Here is a 23,568-nt window from a genome sequence, read left to right as displayed (position 1 = left end):
TTCCTCAAATTATATATGCAGTCAGAAGTGTAGCGTGGGTTGTCAGCGCCCGGGGCAAGGCTAGAAATGTGCACCCCCGCCAGACTTTTAGCACTCCCTGAGTCCCTTCCACTAGTACAGTAGTACTGACCAACAGGATTCCTACACTAACCTACCTGCCCACTGAATTAACCTACCTGGTTTCCTACCCTGACCACTACACTGACCTACCTGACCACTACACTGACCTAACTTATAGACATGTGCGATTCGTTTCGTACGAATCTCAAATTCGTCCAAATTTCCCAAAATTCGTACGTTCGGAAGGATCCAAAATACGAATTGCCATGCGTCCGAATTCTGTACGCAATACATACTTTTGTTTACGAATTTCGGATTTTGGATCAGTTGTCGTTGCATTGACGACTCAGTCATTATGCTTATTATGAGGGGCTCCCACCATCCCTGTGCTATGCTGACTTCCTCCTGGGGATGTACCTCTGCTGTGCTCATTATGAGGGGCTCCCACCATCCCTGTGCTATGCTGACTTCCTCCTGGGGCTGCTTATTATGAGGGGCTCCCACCATCCCTGTGCTATGCTGACTTCCTCTTGGGGCTGCTTTTTATGAGGGGCTCCCACCATCCCTGTGCTATTCTGACTTCCTGCTGGGGCTGTACCTCTGCTGTGAATATTATGAGGGGCTCCCACCATCCCTGTGCTGTGCTGACTTCCTCCTGGGGCTTCTTATTATGAGGGGCTCCCACCATCCCTGTGCCGTGCTGACTTCCTCCTGGGGCTGTACCTCTGCTGTGCATATTATGAGGGGCTCCCACCATCCCTGTGCTGTGCTGACTTCCTCCTGGGGCTGTACCTCTGCTGTGCTCATTATGAGGGGTTTCCACCATTCCTGTGCTATGCTGACTACCTCCTGGGGCTGTACCTCTGCTGTGCATATTATGAGGGGCTCCCACCATCCCTGTGCTGTGCTGACTTCCTCCTGGGGCTGCTTATTATGAGGGGCTCCCACCATCCCTGTGCTGACTTCCTCCTGGGGCTGTACCTCTGCTGTGTATATTATGAGGGGCTCCCACCATCCCTGTGCTGTGATGACTTCCTCTTGGGGCTGTACTTCTGCTGTGCTCATTATGAGGGGTTTCCACCATTCCTGTGCTATGCTGACTTCCTCCTGGGGCTGTACCACTGCTGTGCATATTATGAGGGGCTCCCACCATCCCTGTGCTGTGCTGACTTCCTCCTGGGGCTCTGTCGATGCGGCTGTTTCTTGCGTGAATAAAAACCTGACTTGTCCCTTGGATAATGCGCAGGTATTTAAAGATCCAACTGATAAAAAGCTGGAAACCTTATTAAAAGCCTCCTTTTCCATGGCTAGTGCTGTAGTGCAACCTACAGTCGCAGCCGTGGGGTTGTGTCAATTCCTCAAGGAACAAGTTCGGTCCAACAAGCATCACGTTTGTGTCTCATGTTGGTACACATGCGAAGGGCCCTATGGCTAAAGAATTGGGCAGCTGAGCTGTCATGCAAGAAGCATTTGATTGGGTTCCCGTTTAAAGGGGAATGTTTGTTTGGAGAAGAATTAGACAAATTCGTCCAAAAAATCTCAGGAGGTAAATCTACTCTCCTTCCAGTCAAAAGGAGCAAGCGTCCTTCATTTAGGCGTGCTCTTTCTCCCGGAGCATCAAGCTCTAAGCAGTGGCGACGGCCTTCTCAGCCCTCCTCTACAGGAAAGGCTTAGGGCCAAGCCCAGGGACAGAAAAAGACTTGGGGGCGAAAGCCTGCCAAGCAGAGCCCAAAAGCTTCCTTGTGAAGGGGCGCCCCCGCTCGGCCGAGTGGGGGGAAGGCTCCTGCAGTTTGCAGGAGCCTGGCGGGAAGAGATCCGGGACAAGTGGGTGATCTCTTCGGTATCTCTGGGCTACAGGCTAGAGTTTCAGGAGATTCCACCTTCTCGTTTCCTAAGGTCAAGGATTCTCAGGGATCCAGTAAAGCAAAAAACGCTATTTCTGGCCTTAGATCACTTACTATCCCCGGGGGTGATAGTAGAAGTGGACCCAAAAGAACAGGGTTCAGGATTTTACTCGAATCTCTTCACCGTTCCGAAGCCAAATGGAAGTGTCAGACCTATCCTGGATCTGAAGGATCTGAACCGGTTTTTACGCATCCGGTCCTTCTGAATGCAGTCAATCCGCACTGTAGTCTCCTCCCTGCAAGGGGGAGAGTTTATGGCATCAATAGACATCAAAGATGCATATCTCCATGTGCCAATTTTTCCCGCACACCAAAAATTTCTAAGGTTCGCGGTAGAGCAGCGCCATTTTCAATTTGTGGCCTTGCCGTTCGGGCTTGCTACGGCCCCTCGAGTCTTCACGAAGATTCTGGACCCTCTCTTGGCAAACCTAAGAGCTCAGGGTATAGCCGTCATGGCTTATCTAGACGATTTACTTCTCATGGAGAAAACAGTCGAATTCCTGAACCACAGCGTTACCAGAACACTAGAACACCTGGAACGCCTAGGTTGGATTATAAACCTAGAAAAGTCGTCCCTACAGCCTGTCACCAGGTTGGAATACCTGGGTATGGTCATCGACACCACTCAGGGCAAGGTGTTTCTTCCAAGGTCAAAAGCCTTGGCCATTGGGGATCTGGTGCGCCTAATTCTGGGCAGGAGATCATCCCCCATTCGATTATGCATGAGACTGTTAGGGAAAATGGTCGCCTCCTTCGAGGCCATCCCATTTGCCCAGTTCCACTCAAGGCCTCTGCAAAGATGCATACTTGCGGCTTGGAACAGGAAGCCCCAATCCTTGGATCTTCCTATGCGTCTATCCCCAGGGACACGCAAGAGTCTCGTCCGGTGGTTACAAACCAAGAATTTGCTGAAGGGCAAAACTTTTCTTCCTCTTCCATGGAAGATTATCATGACAGATGCCAGCCTGACAGGCTGGGGAGCAGTGTTGGAGGAGACGTGTTTGCAGGGGAGATGGTCTGCGATCGAGAGGCTATTGCCCATAAATGTCTTGGAGATCCGGGCAGTGGTCTTACAGACTACGAGGTCTCCCTGTTCGGGTTCAGTCCGACAATGCCACAGCAGTGGCTTATATCAATCACCAAGGCGGTACCAGGAGTCTGGAGGCCCAAAAAGAGGTGATTCGCATACTTGTCTCGGCAGAAAAGCATGTTCCGTGTCTTTCTGCAGTCTCCATTCCAGGAGTGGAAAATTGGCAGGCGGATTTTCTGAGCCGCCAGCAGTTGTGCCCAGGAGAATAGGCTCTTCACCCCGACGTGTTTCGGAACATATGTCACAGGTGGGGTACTCCAGACGTAGATCTGTTTGCATCCAGGTTCAACAGGAAACTGGACAATTTTGTGTCAAGGACAAGAAATCACGAGTCAGATGCTCTGACAGTTCCCTGGGATCAGTACAATCTGATCTATGCCTTCCCCCTGTGCCTGCTTCTGTCGCGGTTCCTGGGAAGAGTCAAGAGGGAGACAAAATCGGTCCTTTTGGTGGCCCCAGCTTGGCCCAGGCGACCGTGGTACGCAGAGATCATGAAGTTGGCAGTAGGCAGGCCATGGATCCTCCCTCTCCGGTCAGATCTGCTCTCACAGGGTTTTACCATCCTGCTTTACACCGTCTGAATTTGACAGTTTGGCTGCTGAGACCCACATTCTGAGAGACCATGGCCTTTCAGGGTCAGTCCTTTCTTCTCTGGTCAATGCCAGAAAGCCGGCCTCCAGGCTTATTTATTACAAAATCTGGAATGCATATGTTTCCTGGTGTGAACTCAGGAAATGGCATCCTAGAAAGTATGTCATTAGCAGTATCTTGGCCTGTCTCCAGTCAGGCCTAGAAATTAATTTGGCCATAAGCACTATCAAGGTGCAGATTTCGGCCCTGTCAGTGTTTTTTCAGAAGCCACTTGCATCGCATTCCCTGGTGCGGGCTTTCATCCAGGGGGCCATGCGGTTAAGACCGCCAGTCAAACCTCCGGTATGCCCATGGGATCTGAATTTGGTTCTCTTGGCTTTGCAGGGGCAACCATTTGAACCTTTGCATCTGGCTTCGTTAGTTCTCCTGACTAAAAAATTGGTCTTTTTGGTAGACATATCCATGGCTAGAAGAGTATCAGAGCTAGCAGCTCTTTCCAGCAAGGAGCCGTATCTAATTATTTATAAGGACCGGGTGGTCATGCGTCCCAACAGGTCCTTTCTACCTAAGGTGGTTTCGGGATTCCATTTGAATCAAGACGTAATCCTACCATCCTTTTTTCCGGACCCACAGTCCACAGAAGAAGAATCTTTGCACACTTTGGATGTGGTTAGAGCAATCAGTATATATCTTCAAGCAACTGCTCAGATAAGGAAAACTGATTGCTTGTTTATTTTGCCAGAAGGCACTAGGAAGGGCCAGGCAGCGTCAAAATCCACTCTCTCAAGGTGGATTAGACAGGTTATTTCTCAGGCCTATAGTGTAAAGGGGAAGATTCCTCCTTTTCAAGTGAAAGCGCACTCTACTAGGGCTGTAAGTGCTTCTTGGGCAGTGCATCACCAGGCCTCCCTGGCTCAGATCTGTAAGGCTGCAACTTGGTCATCAGTCCACACATTCACCAGATTCTATCAGGTGGATGTCAGAGGGCAAGAGGATATCGCCTTCGGGTGCAGTGTACTGCAGGCTGCAGTTTAGGTCCTCCGGTCCCTGGCGGTCTATAAATATGATCTGTGTCTCCCTCCCCTCAATCTGAGCATTGCTTTGGGACATCCCACTATGTAATGAAGCTCCTGTGTCCCGTGATGTATGATCAAGAAAATTGGATTTTTATATACAGCTTACCTGTAAAATCCTTTTCTTGAGAGTACATCACGGGACACAGTACTCCTGCCCCTCTTGGGTTTTACGTGGTTTCTTATTGCTTTGCTACAAAACTGAGGTGCCTCCCATATGGGAGGGGTTATATAGGGGAGGAATTCTCCTTAATTGGGGTCAACCAGTGTCCAATCACCAGAGGTGCCTATATAACCCACTATGTAATGAAGCTCCTGTGTCCCGTGATGTACTCTCAAGAAAAGGATTTTACAGGTAAGCTGTATATAAAAATCCCATTTTATTGCTGTTCTCTATTAGAGCCATCTGCAGGAGTTAGTGGGTGTTGTGTGCTTCCAGCACAGTATATACCTGTATCTACCCTTTATTGCTGTTCTTTAATTGAGCCATCTGCAGGAGTTAGTGGGTGTTGTGTGCCTCCAGCGCAGTATACACCTGTATCTACCCTTTATTGTTGTTCTCTAATTGAGCCATCTGCAGGAGTTAGTGGGTGTTGTGTGCCTCCAGCACAGCACAGTATACACCTGTATCTACCCTTTATTGCTGTTCTCTAATTGAACCATCTGCAGGAGTTAGTTGGTGTTGTGTGCCTCCAGCACAGCATTATATACACCTGTATCTACCCTTTATTGCTGGTGTTCTCTAATACAGCCATCTGCAGGAGTTAGTGGGTGTTGTGTGCCTCCAGCACAGCACAATATACACCTGTATCTACCCTTTATTGCTGGTGTTCTCTAATACAGCCATCTGCAGGAGTTAGTGGATGTTGTGTGCCTCCAGCGCAGTATACACCTGTATCTACCCTTTATTGTTGTTCTCAAATAGAGCCATCAGCAGGAGTTAGTGGGTGTTGTGTGTCTCCAGCGCAGTATACACCTGTATCTACCCTTTAATTACTGGTGTTCTATAATAAAGGCATCTGCAGGAGTTAGTGGCTGTTGTGTGCCTCCAGCACAGCACAATATACACCTGTATCTACCCTTTAATTACTGGTGTTCTCTAATACAGGCATCTGCATGCATTAGTGGGTGTTTTTTGCCTCCAGCACAATATACACTACCCAATTGGTGGTTTTCCCATCTCCTTGCAGGTCATTGCCATGTCTGGAAGGCCAACAAGGAGAGGCAGACAGGCACGAGACAAAAAAAGAGGGCAAGCATGCTCTGTGTCTAGAGACAACAGTGCTGGTCGTGGACGCGGTGCATCATCATCAGCACATGGCCATGGGACACGCTTGTCCTTATTTTTGGTAGCTGGACGTGTTGAGCCGCATCATGCCGAAGACTTGGTAGAGTGGATGACCAAGCCCTCTTCATACTCCTCATCCTCTCTCACCCAGGCTCAGGGTACTAGAAAAGCAGCTGCCAACGCATCCTCTTCCCTCATCTCAATGTCATCATCAGTCACTCCTTCCCTAGACCCACCATGTCCTCCTGAGGAGTCCCCCAAACTGTTTGAGCACAGTGTTGGGTACATGCTCCAGGAGAATGCCCAGTGTTTAGTAGGCTCTGATGATGATACTCAGCTAGAGGAAGGCAGTAGTGTGAGCGCAGAGAGAGGGGAGGCTCAAGAAGGACAGCAATCTGGCAATCATGTTCCACAAGCTGGGATGATGAGGTCACTGACTCCACGTGGGTGCCTGGTAGGAGAGAGGAGGAGGCACATCTCCAACGAGGCAGGATGCCCTCCGGGGGCCAGCTTAGGGGCAGCACACTGACTGAATCACACCACAGAGATCCCCCTGTGCAGGGCGCTGCCTCTGCACGTTATTCTAAAAGTTCTTTGGTGTGGGCCTTTTTTGAGATGAATGCATAAGATCGCACCACTGCTATTTGCAACATATGTCTCAAGCATATCTCGCGTGGCCGCTTGGGCACCACATGCTTGACCAGACATATGTTGATCTGCCATGCAGCTCGTTGGCATGCGTACCTCAAAGACCCACACCAAAGAACAAAGCGGACCTCTCCTTGCTCCTCATCAGCTTGGATCTCCAACCCCACTAGACCTTCATTCCTCTCTGAAACCTGCACTGAGAGGAATGAAGGTATAGAATTAGGTGTGTCACAGCCAAGTGCTTGCGGGTACTCTGCTAGCAGTACACCCATGTCCAATTGTAGCAGGCAAATGTCCCTGCCCCAGCTGCTAGACCATAGAAAGAAGTTCACTCCCAGCCATCCACATGCCCAGCGGTTGAATGCTAGCTTGGCAAAATTGCTAGCACTTCAACTGTTGCCTTTTCAGTTGGTAGACTCGCCCCCTTCCGTGAATTTATGCAATGTGCGGTTCCTCAGTGGCAGGTCCCCAAGGCGATTCCGGCTCTCTACCGGCATGTGGATGTCCTTGCCTCGCTGGACAGGGCGGTCAGTGGTATGGTGCATATTACCGCTGATTTATGGTCCAGCAGGCATGGACAGGGATGTTACCTGTCTTTCACTGCCCATTGGGTCACTCTTCTGGCAGCTGGGAAGGATGCAGGACAAGGTGCAGTAGTGTTGGAGGTTGTTCTGCCACCACGCCTCCAAAATGCTACTACTGGTTGTGACACACCTCTCTCCTCCACCCCCTCCTCTTCTTCTTCCTCCATGGCCTCTTCAATTGCTCTGTCCTCAGAACCAGCGGTGCTCCGTAGGCATTCCAGGGGCTACGCAAGTACGCAGGCAAAAAGATGCCATGCCGTGCTTGCGCTGGTTTGTTTGGGGGACAGGAGCCACACTGGGGCAAATATTTTGTCAGCTCTGCAGGGGCAGGCCGAGAGGTTGTTGACGCCACACCAGCTTAAGCCAGGTATGGTTGTTTGCGACAATGGCACCAACCTACTCTCCGCCCCCCGACAGGGACAACTGACCCATGTGCGCTGTGTGGCTCACGTCCTTAACCTGGTGGTGCAGCGGTTCTTGGGCAGGTACCCTGGCTTAAAGGAAGTCCTGAAGCAGGCCAGGAAAGTCTGTGTGTATTTCTGCTGATCATTTAATGCCAATGCTTAGCTGGCTGAGCTCCAAAAGGAGTTGACCCTGCCCAAGAACCGCCTTATATGTGGCATGCCCACCAGGTGGAACTCAACATTGGCCATGCTGCAGCAGATGCAGCAGAGGGCCATCAATGAGTACCTGTGCGACTACGGTACCAGGACAGGGTCAGGGGAGCTTGGTTTTTTCTCACCACGCCAGTGGGGCATGATCAGGGATGCATGCACTGTCCTGTCACCATTTGAGGAGGCCACAAGGATGGTGAGCAGTGACAGTGCATGCATCAGTGACACTGTACCTCTTGTCCACCTGTTGGAGCATATGCTGCGTGGAATAATGGAAGGGCACTTGAGGCAGAACAGAGGCAGGAAGAGGAGGACTTCCTTGCCTCTCAAGGCCCCCTTTACCCATCACTCAGGAAGAGGAGGAGGAGGATGATTGTGTCAGCATGGAGGTGGAGCCTGGCACTCAGCATCAGTAGCAGCAGTCTTGTAGGGATGATTTACAGTCCCAAGAAACCCATGGACTTCTACGTGGCTAGGAGGAGATGGCTGCGGATCATGTTGTCCTTAGTGATCCAGAGGACTCCGGACCGAATGCCTCAGCTAACCTACGCTGCAAGGCCTCCCTGATCCTGCAAAGCCTGCGCAAGGATCCTCGTATTCTTTGGATCAAGGAGAGGGACCATTACTGGCTGGCCACTCTCCTTGATCCACGGTACAAGGGTAAGTTTGCCGACCTTATCTTGCCGCTGCAGAGGGAGCAGAGGATGAGACATCTCCGGGAGGCCTTGCAGAAAGGTTGGTGAAATGCATTCCCAGAGACTGGGAGGTTACAAACTCCTGGTCCTGGACAACGTGTTGCTGAGGCTTCGGTCAGAAGAAGCGGTGGAGAAGGTGGCTGTCTGACCAATGCGTTCAGACAATTTTTTAGTCCGCAGCCCCAATGTATGATCGGTTCCAGCAACCATCGCCAGCGTCTGATTTACATGGTGCAGGAATACCTAGGGGCAAGGTCAGACTTGGACACCTTTCCCACCGAAAATCCTCTGGCTTACTGCGTCTTGAGGATGGATTACTGGCCAGAGCTTGCACAGTATGCAATTGAGCTACTGGCCTGTCCTGCACCCAGCGTTCTTTCGGAACCCACCTTCAGTGCTGCTGGTGGCTTTGTAACCGATCACAGGGTGCGCCTGTCCACCAACTCGGTTGATCGACTGACCTTCATAAAGATGAATCAGTCTTGGATCACCACCAGCTACCAAGCACCTGAAGCTGATGTAACCGAATACATTTTTTTGAAATATCACATCCCTTCAAGACTGCCTGCTGATGCTGAGTGACTGTCCTGTTATGCTGACTGTCCTCTTCCTCCTCCGCTGATATCTTGAAAGAACATTTTTGGTTCTGGGTGATGCCACCAGCCCAATCTTTCAGTCCCTGTTTAACAGGGGCATGTAATTACAATTTTTGATGCAATGCTTTGCAGCAGGGCTCATTCCTGCACTCCAAATAGAGTATATGGGAGAGGTTGCAGTGTCGTGGCACCAGCACCAGTGCCTAAGGCCCAATTTTTCAGCCCCTCTTTAACAGGGGCGTGTAAGTACAATTTTTGATGCAATGCTTTGCAGCAGGGCTCATTTCTGCACTCCAAATAGAGTATATGGGAGAGGTTGCAGTGTTGAGGCCCCAGCAAGCAGTGCCTAAGGCCCAATTTTTCAGCCCCTGTTTAACAGGGGCATGTAATTACAATTCTTGTTTCAAAAAATCTTTTATTGAAGCATACACAAGGTACAAAGAGTGCAAATACTGACAAACAGCTGAGTAACATAAATTGGGTCAAGAACAGTGCTAACAAATAAAATTAGCAAGTTAATACAACTTGTACAACAACATGAAATTGATATCTGGCTGTAAAAACGCCATTTTGATTAGCCAATTAATATTTTAACTGTAAAATCTAGATTAAACAATGATCGTCAATCAAATTCTAAAGCAATCATTGAGGACTTGGCTTCGTCCACTGAAGGATTGGCTAGAATAACGGCTGTAGAAGGGGCCTACAGAAGGATCAGGCAGGCATGGAAGTCAGTGACCACTCTGTCACGGGACGTAAGTGTAAGAGGCCCGTACGTGTTACATGTAGCAAGCTTTAGGGAACTAAAGGGATCATGGAAAACCATGAAGGGGGATACATTGGTGATATAATTGGCTATTGAAATCTCACGGTGGTGAGACTCCGGTTAACAATTGGTGACAGTCTGCTGAGGTGCGGAAGTGGTGCCAGCAAGCCCACGTTGCCCAGTATTTAGAAGGGGCATCCCTGGCTTGACAGATAAAATTTTCCATTTCAGCTACATTTGAGACTCTGTTAATCCAATTAGTGATGGAGGGCGGTGTAGTGGATTTCCACAATGCAGGGATACACATTTTAGCGGCGTTTAGTAAATGTAACGCGAGAGAGCGTGATATGTTTTTAATGGAAGTGTCGAGTGATGAAGGAGCATTTGGACAGGGGTGAAATCGATAAGGTGTGTGGTAATTTGGCAGGTTAGGCGGTGTACCTCCCTCCAAAAAGGTTGCAACCGTGTACAGGACCACCAAATGTGTAGGCTGAAAGAACCATCGTGGTCTGCACATCTCCAGCAGACAGGGGATAAGTTGGGATTACGTTTGTGCAAATTGTTAGGTGTGAGATACCATTTGGTAAGAATTTTAAAGCTATTTTCTTGAACCGAGACATTGGATGAACCCTTATGAATGTGATTATAAATATTAGACCAATTGGATTCTGAAAGTGATAGAGACAACTCAGTTTCCCAACTGTGAACTGCCAAATTGTCCTTCGTACTGTGTGCAGAAAAGAATAGTGCATATATGACTGAAATGAGGTGACGTTGCGGTTCCGATTGGGTGCATAATATTTCAAAAGGCGTAAGCTGTCTAGCAAAATCAGGTTTATATTGGCGGTTCGTCAAGAAATGCCTAATTTGTAGGTAGGCCCACATTGGAAAGGGATGTCCCGAAGGAAGCGTAGGGAGATCAGAGATAGATAATAGTCTGGAATTAGAGAAAAAAAATTGAGCCCTAACATCAGGTGTATTCCATAAGTCGGAGAGGAAGGTATCGGATTGTCCAGCCGGGAAAGCTGGGTTGTGTTTTATAGGGGTCAATGGACCTTGAGGAGTAGAAATGTGATGAGCTCGACATGCCGAACGATACGCTTGTAATGTACCCGCAATTAGCGGGTGTAGTGTGCAGGTTTGAGGAACATGTTCAGGGTGTAACCATGGTAGAGATTTAAGCGGGGTCCGGGAAAAAGCGTTTTCTATGTGTATCCAAGCTTTAGTATCCGAATGGACATTCCAGTCTACAATTCTGGCTACATGGCTAGCTAAATAGTATTTCTTAATGTCAGGGAGGCTGATACCACCTTTGATTTTCGGTAGAGACAATCTGGAAAAGCTCAACCTGGCTCTCTGTCCCTTCCAAATAAAATCGTTGCAGAGAGATTGGAAAGATTTAAAAAAAGCCGGAGGTAGTTTTATTGGTATCGTTTGAAAAAGATATAACAAACGAGGTAAGATGTTCATTTTAATAATCGAGGCTCTGCCAAACCAGGAGAACAATCCGGTAGACCAGGCTGCCAGGTCTGTTTTGATGGTTTGGAGGAGAGGGACAAAGTTGGCCGAGTATAAGTTTCCCAGATTAGCAGGTAACTGAATGCCTAAGTAAGTGATATCTTTATTATTCCAGCGAAAAGGAAAGTTCTGGCGGCATAAATCGATCATTTCAGAGCTTAGTGATATGTTCAGGGCTTCGGATTTTGAAAAATTGATCTTTAGGTTGGATAGTACATTAAAGGCGTCAAGGTCTGAAAGAAGGTTGGGGAGGGAAATGAGGGGTTCGGAGAGGAAAAGGAGAATATCATCCGCAAATGCGGCAATTTTATGTGTCTTAGTACCAATCTGAATCCCCTTTACGTCTGGGTTCGAGTTCAACTTGCGAAGGAGGGCTTCTAAGGTAAGGAGGAATAATAGGGGTGAAAGTGGGCAACCCTGACGAGTCCCATTGGATACGGTGAAGGCGTCCGACAGGTGACCATTGACCCTGACCTGGGCTGTAGGGGACATGTAAAGAGCCATGATAAGTGAGATCAGTCGGTCGGGTAAACCTATTTTTCGCAGAACTTCTTCCATATAGTCCCAGGCCACTCTGTCGAACGCCTTCTCTGCGTCCAGTGAGAGAAAAAAACCCTGTTGTGTTGAAGAGGAGGTCAGCCAGTGGTGTATAGAAAGCGCTTTTGTCTTATTATCTCTACCCTCCCTCCCGGCACGAATCCCACCTGGTCTAGAGACACCAGCCGAGGAAGGAGGGGGAGAAGGCGATTAGCCAACATCTTTGCGTAGATCTTCAAATCCACGTTAAGTAATGAAATGGGTCTATAGTTTGACACCAGTGATTCATCCTTATGAGGTTTGGGAATTACCATTATATGAGCCCTAAGAGTATCTCTGGGAGGTGGTTTGTCCGGTGTCAGCGAATTAAACGCCGCCAGGAAGTGTTGTTTTAAAGAAACTATGAAAGTTTTATAATAGCAGGAGGTAAGGCCATCGGGACCGGGGCTCTTTCCCGGTTTCAGTTGTTTGAGGGCTGCCTCAAGTTCTGAAGCAGTGAGCGGACCTTCCAAGGATATCGCTGCATCCCGTGAAATGGGGGCAGGAGCGTACGTGTGTAAAAATTCAGCAATTAAACCCCTTCTGTGTGTCTGGTCCTCCTGTGGTAAATGTTCCCTAAGGTTATATAATTTAGAATAATATTGGACAAACTGGTCTGCAATCATTTGGTTTGAGACCACTTTGTTACCCTTAGAATCAGTGAGGGAATGAATAGTTCTAGTGGCCCTTTGCTTTCTAAGTGCTCTGGCAAGAAATTTACCTGATTTATTACTGTATTCGTAAAAGAATTTACGTGAGAGCATATAGTTCCTCTTGATTCGGGCATTCAAAATCTGAAGCAATTCTTGTCGAGCTTGAGTTAGGTCTGTTAGGGTATCTCTAAGTCTGGTAAGTTTGTGGGCCCTTTCCAATGTTTTTATGCGGTTGGTGAGCTGAGTTATATGGTTATTCCTCTGTCTTTTCAGTTTGGCCGCAGCTGCAATCAACTCCCCACGAATTGTACATTTGTGGGCTTCCCACACTAGCATGGGATCTATATGTGGTGATTGATTCTCTTTGAAATAGTTGGTTAGGTTGTCCTGAATAGAGGCCGCAATTACGGGATCATAAAGCAGGGACGGATCTAATCGCCAAATTGGTGTCGTGTGAGGGTTATCCGTGATTTGTAAGGTCATAGTAACCGGGTGATGATCAGAAATATACATTGTCTCAATAGATGCGGTTCTAAGGTGTGGTAAATCTCTTTGCGAAAGAAATAGGTAATCCAATCGAGAATACCGATTGTGAGGCGCGGAAAAAAAGGAATAATCTCTCCCTTGTGGATTCAATGTACGCCATGAGTCGTGAAGGCATAGGTCTTGTAGATGTTGATTAATGGAGCGCAATGCTTTGTACGGGAGTGCCGAAGAACCGTTGGAAGAGTCTTGGAGTGGGTTGAGAGTGACATTGAAGTTCCCCCCCCCCCAAAATAAGGATACCCTCCTGGAAGGAAGCAAGTTTGGAAATGATTGTCCCGAAAAAGGAAGGTTGTCCTGTGTTGGGGGCATAAATGTTGGCTAGCGTGATAAGTTTACCCCTCAGTTTGCCTTTAACAAATATAAATCTCGCCTCTGGGTCCAGGATGGTATCCAAAATCTGGAGTGGGCAGTGTCGTGAAAGGAGTATGGAGACCCCTTTAGATTTAGATGTTGGGTTGGTGGCATGAACGCCCGACGGGAAGCGATGGTTGGAAAGTTTCGGGGTGTGGTTAGTCCTAAAATGGGTTTCCTGTAGGAAGACTATATCCGCCCTGCAGGTATGTGCAAAAAGTAACACTTGTGACCGCTTCTCAGGTAGGTTATGTCCTCGTGCGTTCAAAGAAACTATTTTAAGGGCGTCTCGAGCGTTCAATTGGTGTGTAGGAGCCATACTAGGACCTTGGTAAAGACATATAAATGACCCTGTGTAGAAAAGTGTCCTTAGGGGAGAGATGTGAAAGTATGAGTGAGGTCAAGCAAATTGAGACTGTTAACTATCAACTGGGGGGGGGGGGGGTAGAATACTACTATGTAAGATTATGGGCAGTCAACCGGAGTCTCACCTCGCTGTGTTCAGGAAGGGCCTAAGGAGATAAGGGTGAGGCAGTTGCGTAAGGGTTAAGGTCCCTCAAAAAAAAAAAAGGGGGGTGAATCAGATATCTAAAAGGAGATACGTTCACTACAACTAGAAGTAGAAAAATGAAAAACAGTGTCACTGCGGATAAATCACGTGCAGACAGTAGGCACTAGGTGGCGCGGGGAAGGCTTCCCCAAAGGTAATCCGGAGAAGTGTAAGACCTGCTTGCACTTCCACAACCGATTTAAAAAAAGGCAGAAACCGATCTGAATCCGGAAAAAATCGGTGTACAGTCTGAGTATATAATCAGAGGAATCTACGCCAATGAGTACCACCGTAAGGCGTGGGGTTCTGGGGCAACCAAAACAATAAAGAAGAGGGGATGACATATCACGTCCCACTGACCGAGGAATGTAAACATGGGCCCCATGCAACCAGGGGCCCCGCAATCTGAGAGGTTATCTAAGGATAGGAGCATAAGAGCATAGGAATAATTGCAAGCAACTTTCCGGACAATATATATTAGTGTGTTGGACTACCAAACCGAAAGGAGTAATAGAGCAGCACAATAATGAGACAAGCAATTATTTGTTATAAGAAAAATTTAAATAAGGATAAGTTTCAACCCATTTGAATGCAAAACCATCTGAACGCCTGGGTTACCCAGACTGTAGGCAACATCCAGAGCGGGGAGGTAAAGTACTACCGTTAGATAACACTAAGTTCGGAGCATACATATTTCTAACCTGAGAACAATGCTAACTGGCTGAGCAACCTATCAAGCAATAAAGTAATAACCAAAAGTATGAGAGTGCTCTCCCATTTGATAAAAGTAAAAAAAAAAAACTTTGTAATTGCTATAAGTGGACTCAACAATGTCCCCTCCCAGGGATATCCCGGTGTTGCGCGGGAGGGCAGAGCGTCGATAAAATTTGCATGAGCAATTCGCTTAATGCCTGGATCCCATGGTATCTGCGCTCACAAAACAAGGCACGGAAAAACTGGTGCCAGGTAAAGCGAAGGAGAAGGGAAGAGAAAGAAACAAAAAAAAAAAGGGGGGGGGAGGGGGGAAGGGAAGGTAAAGGGAAGGAGGAATGGAGGGGAGTATCTGCTGAGGTCTCCCCGAGTACTACACAACCTATTCAGTATTCCCGCGTAAGGGACACAGTTAGCAAACTCTAATGACATATAAAATATTGGGCATACTTACCCCGTGGAGGGCGAGACAGAGGAAAGGAGTTTGTAAGCATTGCACATAAGCTGAGAACTGAGCGGTATGTCTATTTACATTGGTAACCGTACATAAATGATAATATCTGGGTATTCAGAATGATACCCCTTGTTCATGTTCGATTTGAGAAGGCCAAAAATATAATGCCGTTAAAAGATAAAACACTGAAATGCCTCAGCTGAGCTTCATTCCTCTATCTCCCCCCCCCCCCGGGAGTTCATAATACAATATAAAATACAAATTATGAATCCGTGCTTAAGGCAGTCCCAAAGATTCGTTTTACATGTATCAGCAAGGGAGGTCACCCGAGCTGAAAGACAAAAAAAAAAAAAATTGTTCTCCAAGTTCAAAACAGGACAGTTAGTACAGGTTAAAATAGAGGAATGCGGCATGTGATACCTCGGATTAGAACGAGGATGAGTCCGTAACTATCCCGTATGGAAGGCAGCAACCATAGCAAGGGAGGTATCAGGAGAGGCGTAGCACTTAAAGCAGACAAAACGAAAAAAGAGGGGGGAAAAGGACGGGCAAGGGAAGAGAGCAGTAATAAAGGGGGCAAGAGAGGAAAAAGGGATAAAAAAAAAAGGAAAAAGGGGGAAGGAATGAGGGCAGTAAGTGAGCAATCAAGCTGACAGGTTGTGATGCATATCTCACTCAGCGGTCTCTGCTAGCTCTCCGGGGTAGCGGTGGTCTCTGAGGAGATGATCCACTCTGAGTCAGATAGGATGAGCTCTGGATTCCGAAGGTGAACGGTGTCTCCTAAAGCAAGAGTCTTGGTACTCCATGGGCTCATGCGAGGAGTGCATGCGTTTGGCCGTCTGGGGTCGATATTCCGCATACCATTCCGGGACCTCAGTGACTGGTATAGCGAGAGTGTCACAAAAGTGACGAAGATCCTCCGGAACTCGTAGCAGTGCAGTTCTCCAACCTGAGGTAGCCGATAGAGCAAAAGGGAATCGCCATCGATACGGAATGTTTCTGGCGCAAAGAGTTTCCAGCAGGGGGCGGAGCTCTCTACGCCTTTGCAGAGTTATAGCTGAGAGATCTTGGAATAAAGAGATGGAAGCTCCATTGTGAGAAAGCGGTCCTGGTGCCCGTCTAGCTCTATGGAGGATCTCCTCTTTTATGTTATAGTCAATTAAACAGCACACAACATCGCGGGGTGGGTCAGTTTCTTTCCCCTTAGGTCGAAGGGCTCTGTGCACACGTTCTATGCCGATCGGAGTGTCAGGCGGCCTCTCAAGGATGGCATTGAAGAGATTGGTGACTTCCGTTGGCAGACTGTCCGGGTCAGACGATTCCGGTAGGCCTCTCAGGCGAATGTTATGACGTCTGCCACGGTTGTCGAGGTCCTCTGTGTGACGGTTAAGGTCTCGCAGCTGTAAGGTATGGGTGTCAATAATCTGACAGGATCTCCTCAGAATAGATGAGTGGGTGGCAGCGGTTTTTTCCACATCATTCACTCGAGATGCCATAGCTTGCAAATCGAGCTTCAGGTCAGCTATCGCTCCAGTTAGGGCCACAGTGAGAGACTCCTTAATGTCCTCCGCTATGGATCTCAAATCCTGAAGGCTCGGCTGATGATGCGGGGAGAGGACAATGTCCTCTGCTCTCGGAGCACTCCTTTGCGTGGGACTCGTGGTCTGTGCGGCCTGAGAGGATTGACTGCGCGCGGCCGCCATGTTTGAGCTATAGGAGCGGAACATCTCCGGTATATTCTGAGAGATCCTGCCTGTTTCGCCTCTCGGGGATCTGGACCGAGATGCTGAGGAGCTTCAGGATGAAGTTCCCATGATTTCCGGGTGAGAATAAGGGCGAAATACCTCTGTAGTTAGCTGAGTGTTTCCTCGTCAGCGGGAGCTGGGAAATTAAGCTGCCATTTTCAGCTGCGTCCAGGCCACGCCCCCCGTAATTACAATTCTTGATATAATATTTTACAGCAGGGCCCGTTCCCGTGCCCACCGAGAATAACTGTGAGAACTTATAGTGTTGTGGCACCAGCACCACCACCACAACCACCAAAGGCCCAATTTTTCTACCACTGTTCAACAATGGCATGTAATTACAATTCTTGATATAACTGTTCACAGCAGGGTGCTCCAGCAAGAGTCACCTTGAGGGCTTACAGTGTTGTGGCAACACCAACACCTTAGGCCCCCATTTCTGCAGAGCATATAGGGCAGGCCCCTACTTTCAAACATCCAACTTACAAACGTCTTCTACTTGCAAACGGAAGGAGACAACAGGAAGTGATGAAAAAAGACGGACGGCAAAACAAATTATACAGGGGTGATAACCCTTCCCTATGTTTTCCTAAAAGCTTAAAAATTTATTTTTCGACTGGAGCTACACTTTAAAAATGTACCAGTTTAAAATTACAAACAGATTCTACTTAACACAACAAACCTACACAGTCCTTGTCTTGTTTGCACCGCCTGTATACTCCTGTTCTGATCTGAGTATATAGGGCCTGGGGGCCCCACGCCTTTCCTTCTTTTAATATGGGTACAGGGTTCCCCTTAATATCCGTACAAGACCCAAAGGGGCTGGTAATGGACAGGGGGGCTACCTATGCCATTTTTCTCAATGATTTTCATCCGTATTGCCGGAACCAGATATTACATTAAAACCGCAAGCAGTTTTAAATGACTTTTTTTCTGTTAAATGTCATTTTGTGCAGGGACTGTTCCAAACACGGGAAACACGTGGCACTTCACAGGCATACTATAGACATCCCCAGGCACGATATTTAAAGGAATATATCACTTTTTCTTTTTTTTTCATTTTAAAAAATTTCAGTTTTTAAATACATTTTAGGCATTGACCCATGTCCCCTGGGGCAGGAGCCAGGACCCCAAACCCTTTTTAGGACAATATCTTGCATATTAGTCATTAAAATTAGTACTTTTTATTTCGAACGTTCGAGTCCCTTAGACTTCAATGGGGTTCTAAAGTTTGCACAAATTTTCGGTCCGTTCAAAAGTTCTGGTGCGAACCGAACCGGGGGGTGTTCGGCTCATCCCTAGTTCTAGTTATGCCTCTGTTCTGAATCCTTCTCTCTGACCCCCTCTCTCTAAAACACATCTACTTAGCTTTGTTTCTCACTTCTCTTCTATTCCAGTAAATCCTCACCTGACTCCCTCCTTTTGAGACACATCTACTTAGTTTTGTTTATCTTGTCCTCTTTTCTACTCCAGTAAATCCTCCTTCTGACTCCCTCCCTTTAAGACACATGTACTTAGCTTCCTTTCTCTCTTCTTCACTTCTATTCTAGTAAAAAAAACTCTGACCCCCTCCCCCTGACTCCCTCCCCCTGACCCCCTCCCTCTGACTCCCTCCCTCTGACCCCCTCCCTCTGACCTCTTCCCTTTGACACACATCTACTTAGTTTCGTTTCTCTCTTCTGCAGTCAGCGATGGCGTTCTCCGATGCGAGGAAGGAGCTGGACTGTTCCATCTGTCTGAACATTTATACCAATCCCGTGACACTGAGATGTGGACACAACTTCTGCCAGGACTGTATAGAAAGTGTTTTGGATAGACAGGGGAGGTCTGGAGTTTATTTCTGTCCTGAATGCAGAGAAGAGTTCCAGGTACGCCCTGAACTTAGCAGGAACATAACACTGCGCAACATAGTGGAGAGTTTCCGATCTACCGAGCCAGAGAAGACGGGGGAGAAAAAGGAGAGCCAGGTCTACTGTACGTACTGTATTCACTCTCCTATACCTGCTGTTAAATCTTGTCTGCATTGTGAAGCTTCTCTGTGTGATGACCATCTGAGAGTCCATAGCAAGTCATCCCAACATGTCCTATCTGACCTCACCACTCCCCAGAAGAACAGGAAATGCTCCGTCCATGAGAAGATTCTGGAGTATTACTGCACCGAGGACTCGGCCTGTCTCTGTGGGTCCTGCAGGCTGCATGGAGACCATCAGGAACACCAGGTGGAGGCACTGGAGGAGGCCTTTGTAAAGAGGAAGGAGAACCTGACCAATGCTCTGCAGAAGTTGGTGAAAAAGAGAGAGGAGGTGGAGGAAAGCATCAAGAGTCTCCAGAAGTACAAAAGAAAAGTACAAGACAGTGCAGACGGTGTAACTAAGAGAATCACCGCCATATTCAGAGACATCAAAAGAAAACTGGACATCCTGGAGAGAGGAATTCTTAATAAGATATCCAGGCAAGCGGAGAAAGCCTCATTCCCAGCCACTGATTTAATTCAGGAGTTGGAGATGAAGAAGGAGGATCTGTCCAGGAAGATGCGTCACATCGAGGAGATATGTAACATGACGGATCCACTGACTTTCCTACAGGAATCAGACACAGGTGACTTGTGTGATACTGAGGATCGAGATGAGAAGGACAAAAAGAAATGTGATAAACTCCTTCATGGTGGGGGGGATCTGATTGAGACTGAGATCTTGCCCCTACTACATACAGGATTATATGATATAGTAACAGGGGTAAATAAAGGGATAAACATACCAGAACCTGCAGAAATAACACTGGATGAAGACACGGCTAATAATAATGTATATTTTTTAGATGACAGAAAGACCGCACGCAGGGTAACCAGAAACCTAAATCGGCCTCAATTACCAAGCAGATTTACAATATATCCTCAGGTCCTAAGCAGTCAGAGTTTCTCCTCAGGGAGACATTACTGGGATGTGGATGTTGGGGGATCATCACACTGGAGAGTCGGGATGTGTTACCCCAGTATAGACAGGGTACAATACTATGCAGACCTTGGAAATAATCCTGTGTCCTGGTGTCTGGAGAGGAACGCTAATCAGTTGTTACTGAAGCATGGCTACAATTCTGCAACCGCTTTAGCTGGTAATGTCTCAGTAACCAAAGTCAGAATAAATCTGGATTACGAGGCCGGGCAGATCTCTTTTTTTGAACTAGGTATCCCGATCCGGCACCTCCACACCTTCACCGCCACCGACCCCTTCACTGAACCGCTCCATGCTGCATTATATCTAGGTGAAGGTTGTATAAAGATATGTCGACAGAATCAGGAGGTGTGACACATTTACCCCAAGACTGGCGACATCACTGGCATTCTGATTGGTGCACCTAGGATCATATATAATCCATACAGATGGATTATATATGATCCCAGGTCCGCCTAGTGTCCATACAGATGGATTATATATGATCCCAGGCCCACCTAGTGTCCATACAGATGGATTATATATGATCCCAAGTCCGCCTAGTGTCCATACAGATGGATTATATATGATCCCAGGTCCGCCTAGTGTCCATACAGATGGATTATATATGATCCCAGGTCCGCCTAGTGTCCATACAGATGTATTATATATGATCCCAGGTCCGCCTAGTGTCCATACAGATGGATTATATATGATCCCAGGTCCGCCTAGTGTCCATACAGATGAATTATATATGACCCCAGGTCCGCCTAGTGTCCATACAGATGGATTATATATGATCCCAGGTCCGCCTAGTGTCCATACAGATGAATTATATATGACCCCAGGTCCGCCTAGTGTCCATACAGATGGATTATATATGATCCCAGGTCCGCCTAGTGTCCATACAGATGAATTATATATGACACCAGGTCCACCTTCTCCTACTGGCAGATGCTGTGGTCACTGACCATTCAGATTTCGGACAATAGCTCCAAGAATGCCTCAAAACATGGCTGCACAAGTCTTGTCAAGCAGTGCAACATGGTTTTATAATATAAAACTTTTTTTTTCTTTATTAAACACATAGATAAGGCAACAGATATATAATCCATATAATAGTTTATAGGTATTAAAATTTAATGGAGCACCTAGGGTTGCCTCTATCCAAAATCCCAACTGTCTCTTTCTTTGTGGTTATGGCAACAGTATTGTGTTAATGGATAGAATTATACAGAGCTCTCATACTAATTATTTTTAACTTGCTCACTGCTTTTCCCAGAAGCTTGCACAGAGCTGGAGGTTCAATGGCAGACAACTCCTGCAGTGTTTTACCATTAGTGTTCCTTCTCTGATGGGATAACTGCAATGAATCCTTTGTGTTGAAATGGGGGTCGGGTATAGTGGGGATGAATATGGTTGGCAGGCCCTTTCAATTACCACTCACCTTTTATAAAAGCACAGCAGTCCCTTATCTATATCTACAGAACAGAAGCAGATAAGAATCTCAGATGACACTTCATAAAGGGATTTTAATGTATAGAGATGACCTAGATAAGATCGTTCCCTACTCTAATGTATATTATTATATAAAGTCAACCTGTCATTTCCCTATTCGGGACAAAGTAATAGGTTTTCTTATAACCTTTTCTGCTACTAAGGCCCCGTTCACATCTGAGCGATTTGGAACCCTATAATCTATCACTATTAATAAGAAAAGGTATTCCAATGTATCACTATTATTATCACTAATCTAATCTATCGCTATTAATAGTAACAAGTGTTACAATGTATCATTATTATAACTAATCTATTGCTTTTAATAGGAACAGGTATTCCAATGTATCGCTATTATCATCGCTTTTCCAAAGTATCACTATTAATAAGAATAAGTATTCCCAGACAAGGGGTGGGCACTAGGGGGGCAATCAAGGGGTTAAGTATGGCCTAGGGAGTGATTCTAACTGTGGGGGGATGGGCTACTACTCACATGACAGCGATCACTGCTCCCGATGATGGGGAGCAGTAGATCTCTGTCATGTCGCTAGGCAGAACAGGGAAATTCCTTGTTTACAAATGCATCTCCCCGTTCTTCTGCTCAGTGACACGATCGCGGGCACCCGGTGGACATCGAGTCCGCGGGACCCACGGTCACGGACATAGAGCAGATAGCGCTGGGTGCCCACAATGCCACTTCTTAAAAAGGATGTACCTGTACACCCTTTTGCCCACCCGTGCCATTCTGCCAACATATATCGGCGTGTCACGGTCGGGAAGGGGTTAAGAGTAAAGTGTGAGGAGATAAAAATGCAACTCAATCGCACATTGTAGCGTGGGGTATGTAGTATTGGATTGTTCTGGTGTCCACCAGCGGATGTCTCCCAGTAGCCAGCAAATCTCCACCTGATGCTGGCTACTGGGAAGGTATATAAACTCTCCCATGGCTTCCTTTACTGGCTCAGTGTTTTGCCTGTCTGCCATGTAACTGGTTATTCATGTGCTGCTCCTGACCTTGATCCTGATTCCTGCTGTGATCCTGTTCCAGTACTGAAATCCTGTTCCTGAACCCAGTCCCTTGCTCCCCCTTTTGAATATATGGTATTAGAGTTGGGTATTGTGTCCCTTGGTTTACTGTTCTTGTATATTGTGTTTGCTGGTGTTGGATTGGTTTTGCTTCATTATTAATAAATCTTCCTTTAATCATACACAGTCTGGTTTCTTTTCCTTAAGTACGGCTCCCCTGATCTGGTCAGCTCTGCTGTTGTCGGATCCCTGCACTCAGTACAGGAGGTCCCCGAGTTACGAACCTCCAACTTACAAAAAACTCCTACTTACGAGCGGCAGGTGGTGGAAAATTACGTCGGAAAAAATTGAAAAACGCTGTTCTGCGCATGCGCATCCGAATTACGGCTTAAGAACAAACAGGCAGTCCCTAACCTGTTCGTAACTCGGGGACTGCCTGTATCCTAACACTCTGTAACCAGAGCAGTTAAACTGATTATTTTTGCATTTATTTATTTTACAGGCTAAATTACGGTAAGTCTCCATTCGCATTAACGCATCTCCAAAGTCACGCAATTTTCAGCACAACTTTGATCCGACTTTACACTCAATGGATCTAAGTTGCATCAAACGTCGCACCAAAGTAGTGCAGGCACATTTTCAAAGTCGCATCAATTGAACGGGTGCCATTGAAAAGAATGGAGTGCGACTTGTCATGCGACCTTGATGTCCAAAGTTGCACGACAAATCGCACACGTGTGAATGGAGCCTGTGTGCTGAGGACCCCTTTTGCACATTTGTGTATATCTCACCTTTGCTTTTTTTTTTTTGCTAGTCAGAGCGGCAGCCATGTTTATTGTCATGTAATACTCAACTTCTGTTATCAGTATAATTGCAACTTCATGCTTTGGCTGTAAGCCCAGTTTATACAAAGGCAGGGCGAGGCAACCTCAGCACTTTGGCTGTTGTGGAACCACGATTCCCATGAGGCATTGCAAGACTGACAACTAGAGGCATGACTCCCAGAGGTAGAGGCTTGATGGGATTTGTAGTTTCACTACAGACGTTGTGCTGAGGTTGCCTCGCCCTGCCTTAGAGGTTTATATAACCTGCACTTACACAC

The 23,568-nt window shown here is 47.1% G+C and overlaps 1 protein-coding gene across 1 annotated transcript; it reads left to right on the top strand.

The window, feature by feature from the left end:
* Window positions 1-18,642: 18,642 nt before the first annotated feature.
* Window positions 18,643-22,648, top strand: LOC143989227 (tripartite motif-containing protein 75-like). Its single transcript, XM_077489287.1, has 2 exons — window positions 18,643-20,802; window positions 20,876-22,648. The coding sequence occupies exon 1, from the start codon at window positions 18,705-18,707 to the stop codon at window positions 20,316-20,318; it is 1,614 nt and encodes a 537-aa protein (XP_077345413.1). The 5' UTR covers window positions 18,643-18,704; the 3' UTR covers window positions 20,319-20,802; window positions 20,876-22,648.
* The last annotated feature ends 920 nt before the right edge of the window (window positions 22,649-23,568 follow it).

Source organism: Lithobates pipiens, unplaced genomic scaffold, assembly GCF_037356315.1.
Source record: "Lithobates pipiens isolate NorthernLeopardFrog02 unplaced genomic scaffold, aLitPip1_a1.2 Scaffold_18, whole genome shotgun sequence".
NCBI lineage: Eukaryota > Metazoa > Chordata > Amphibia > Anura > Ranidae > Lithobates > Lithobates pipiens.
This window is presented reverse-complemented; position numbering and strand designations above follow the sequence as displayed.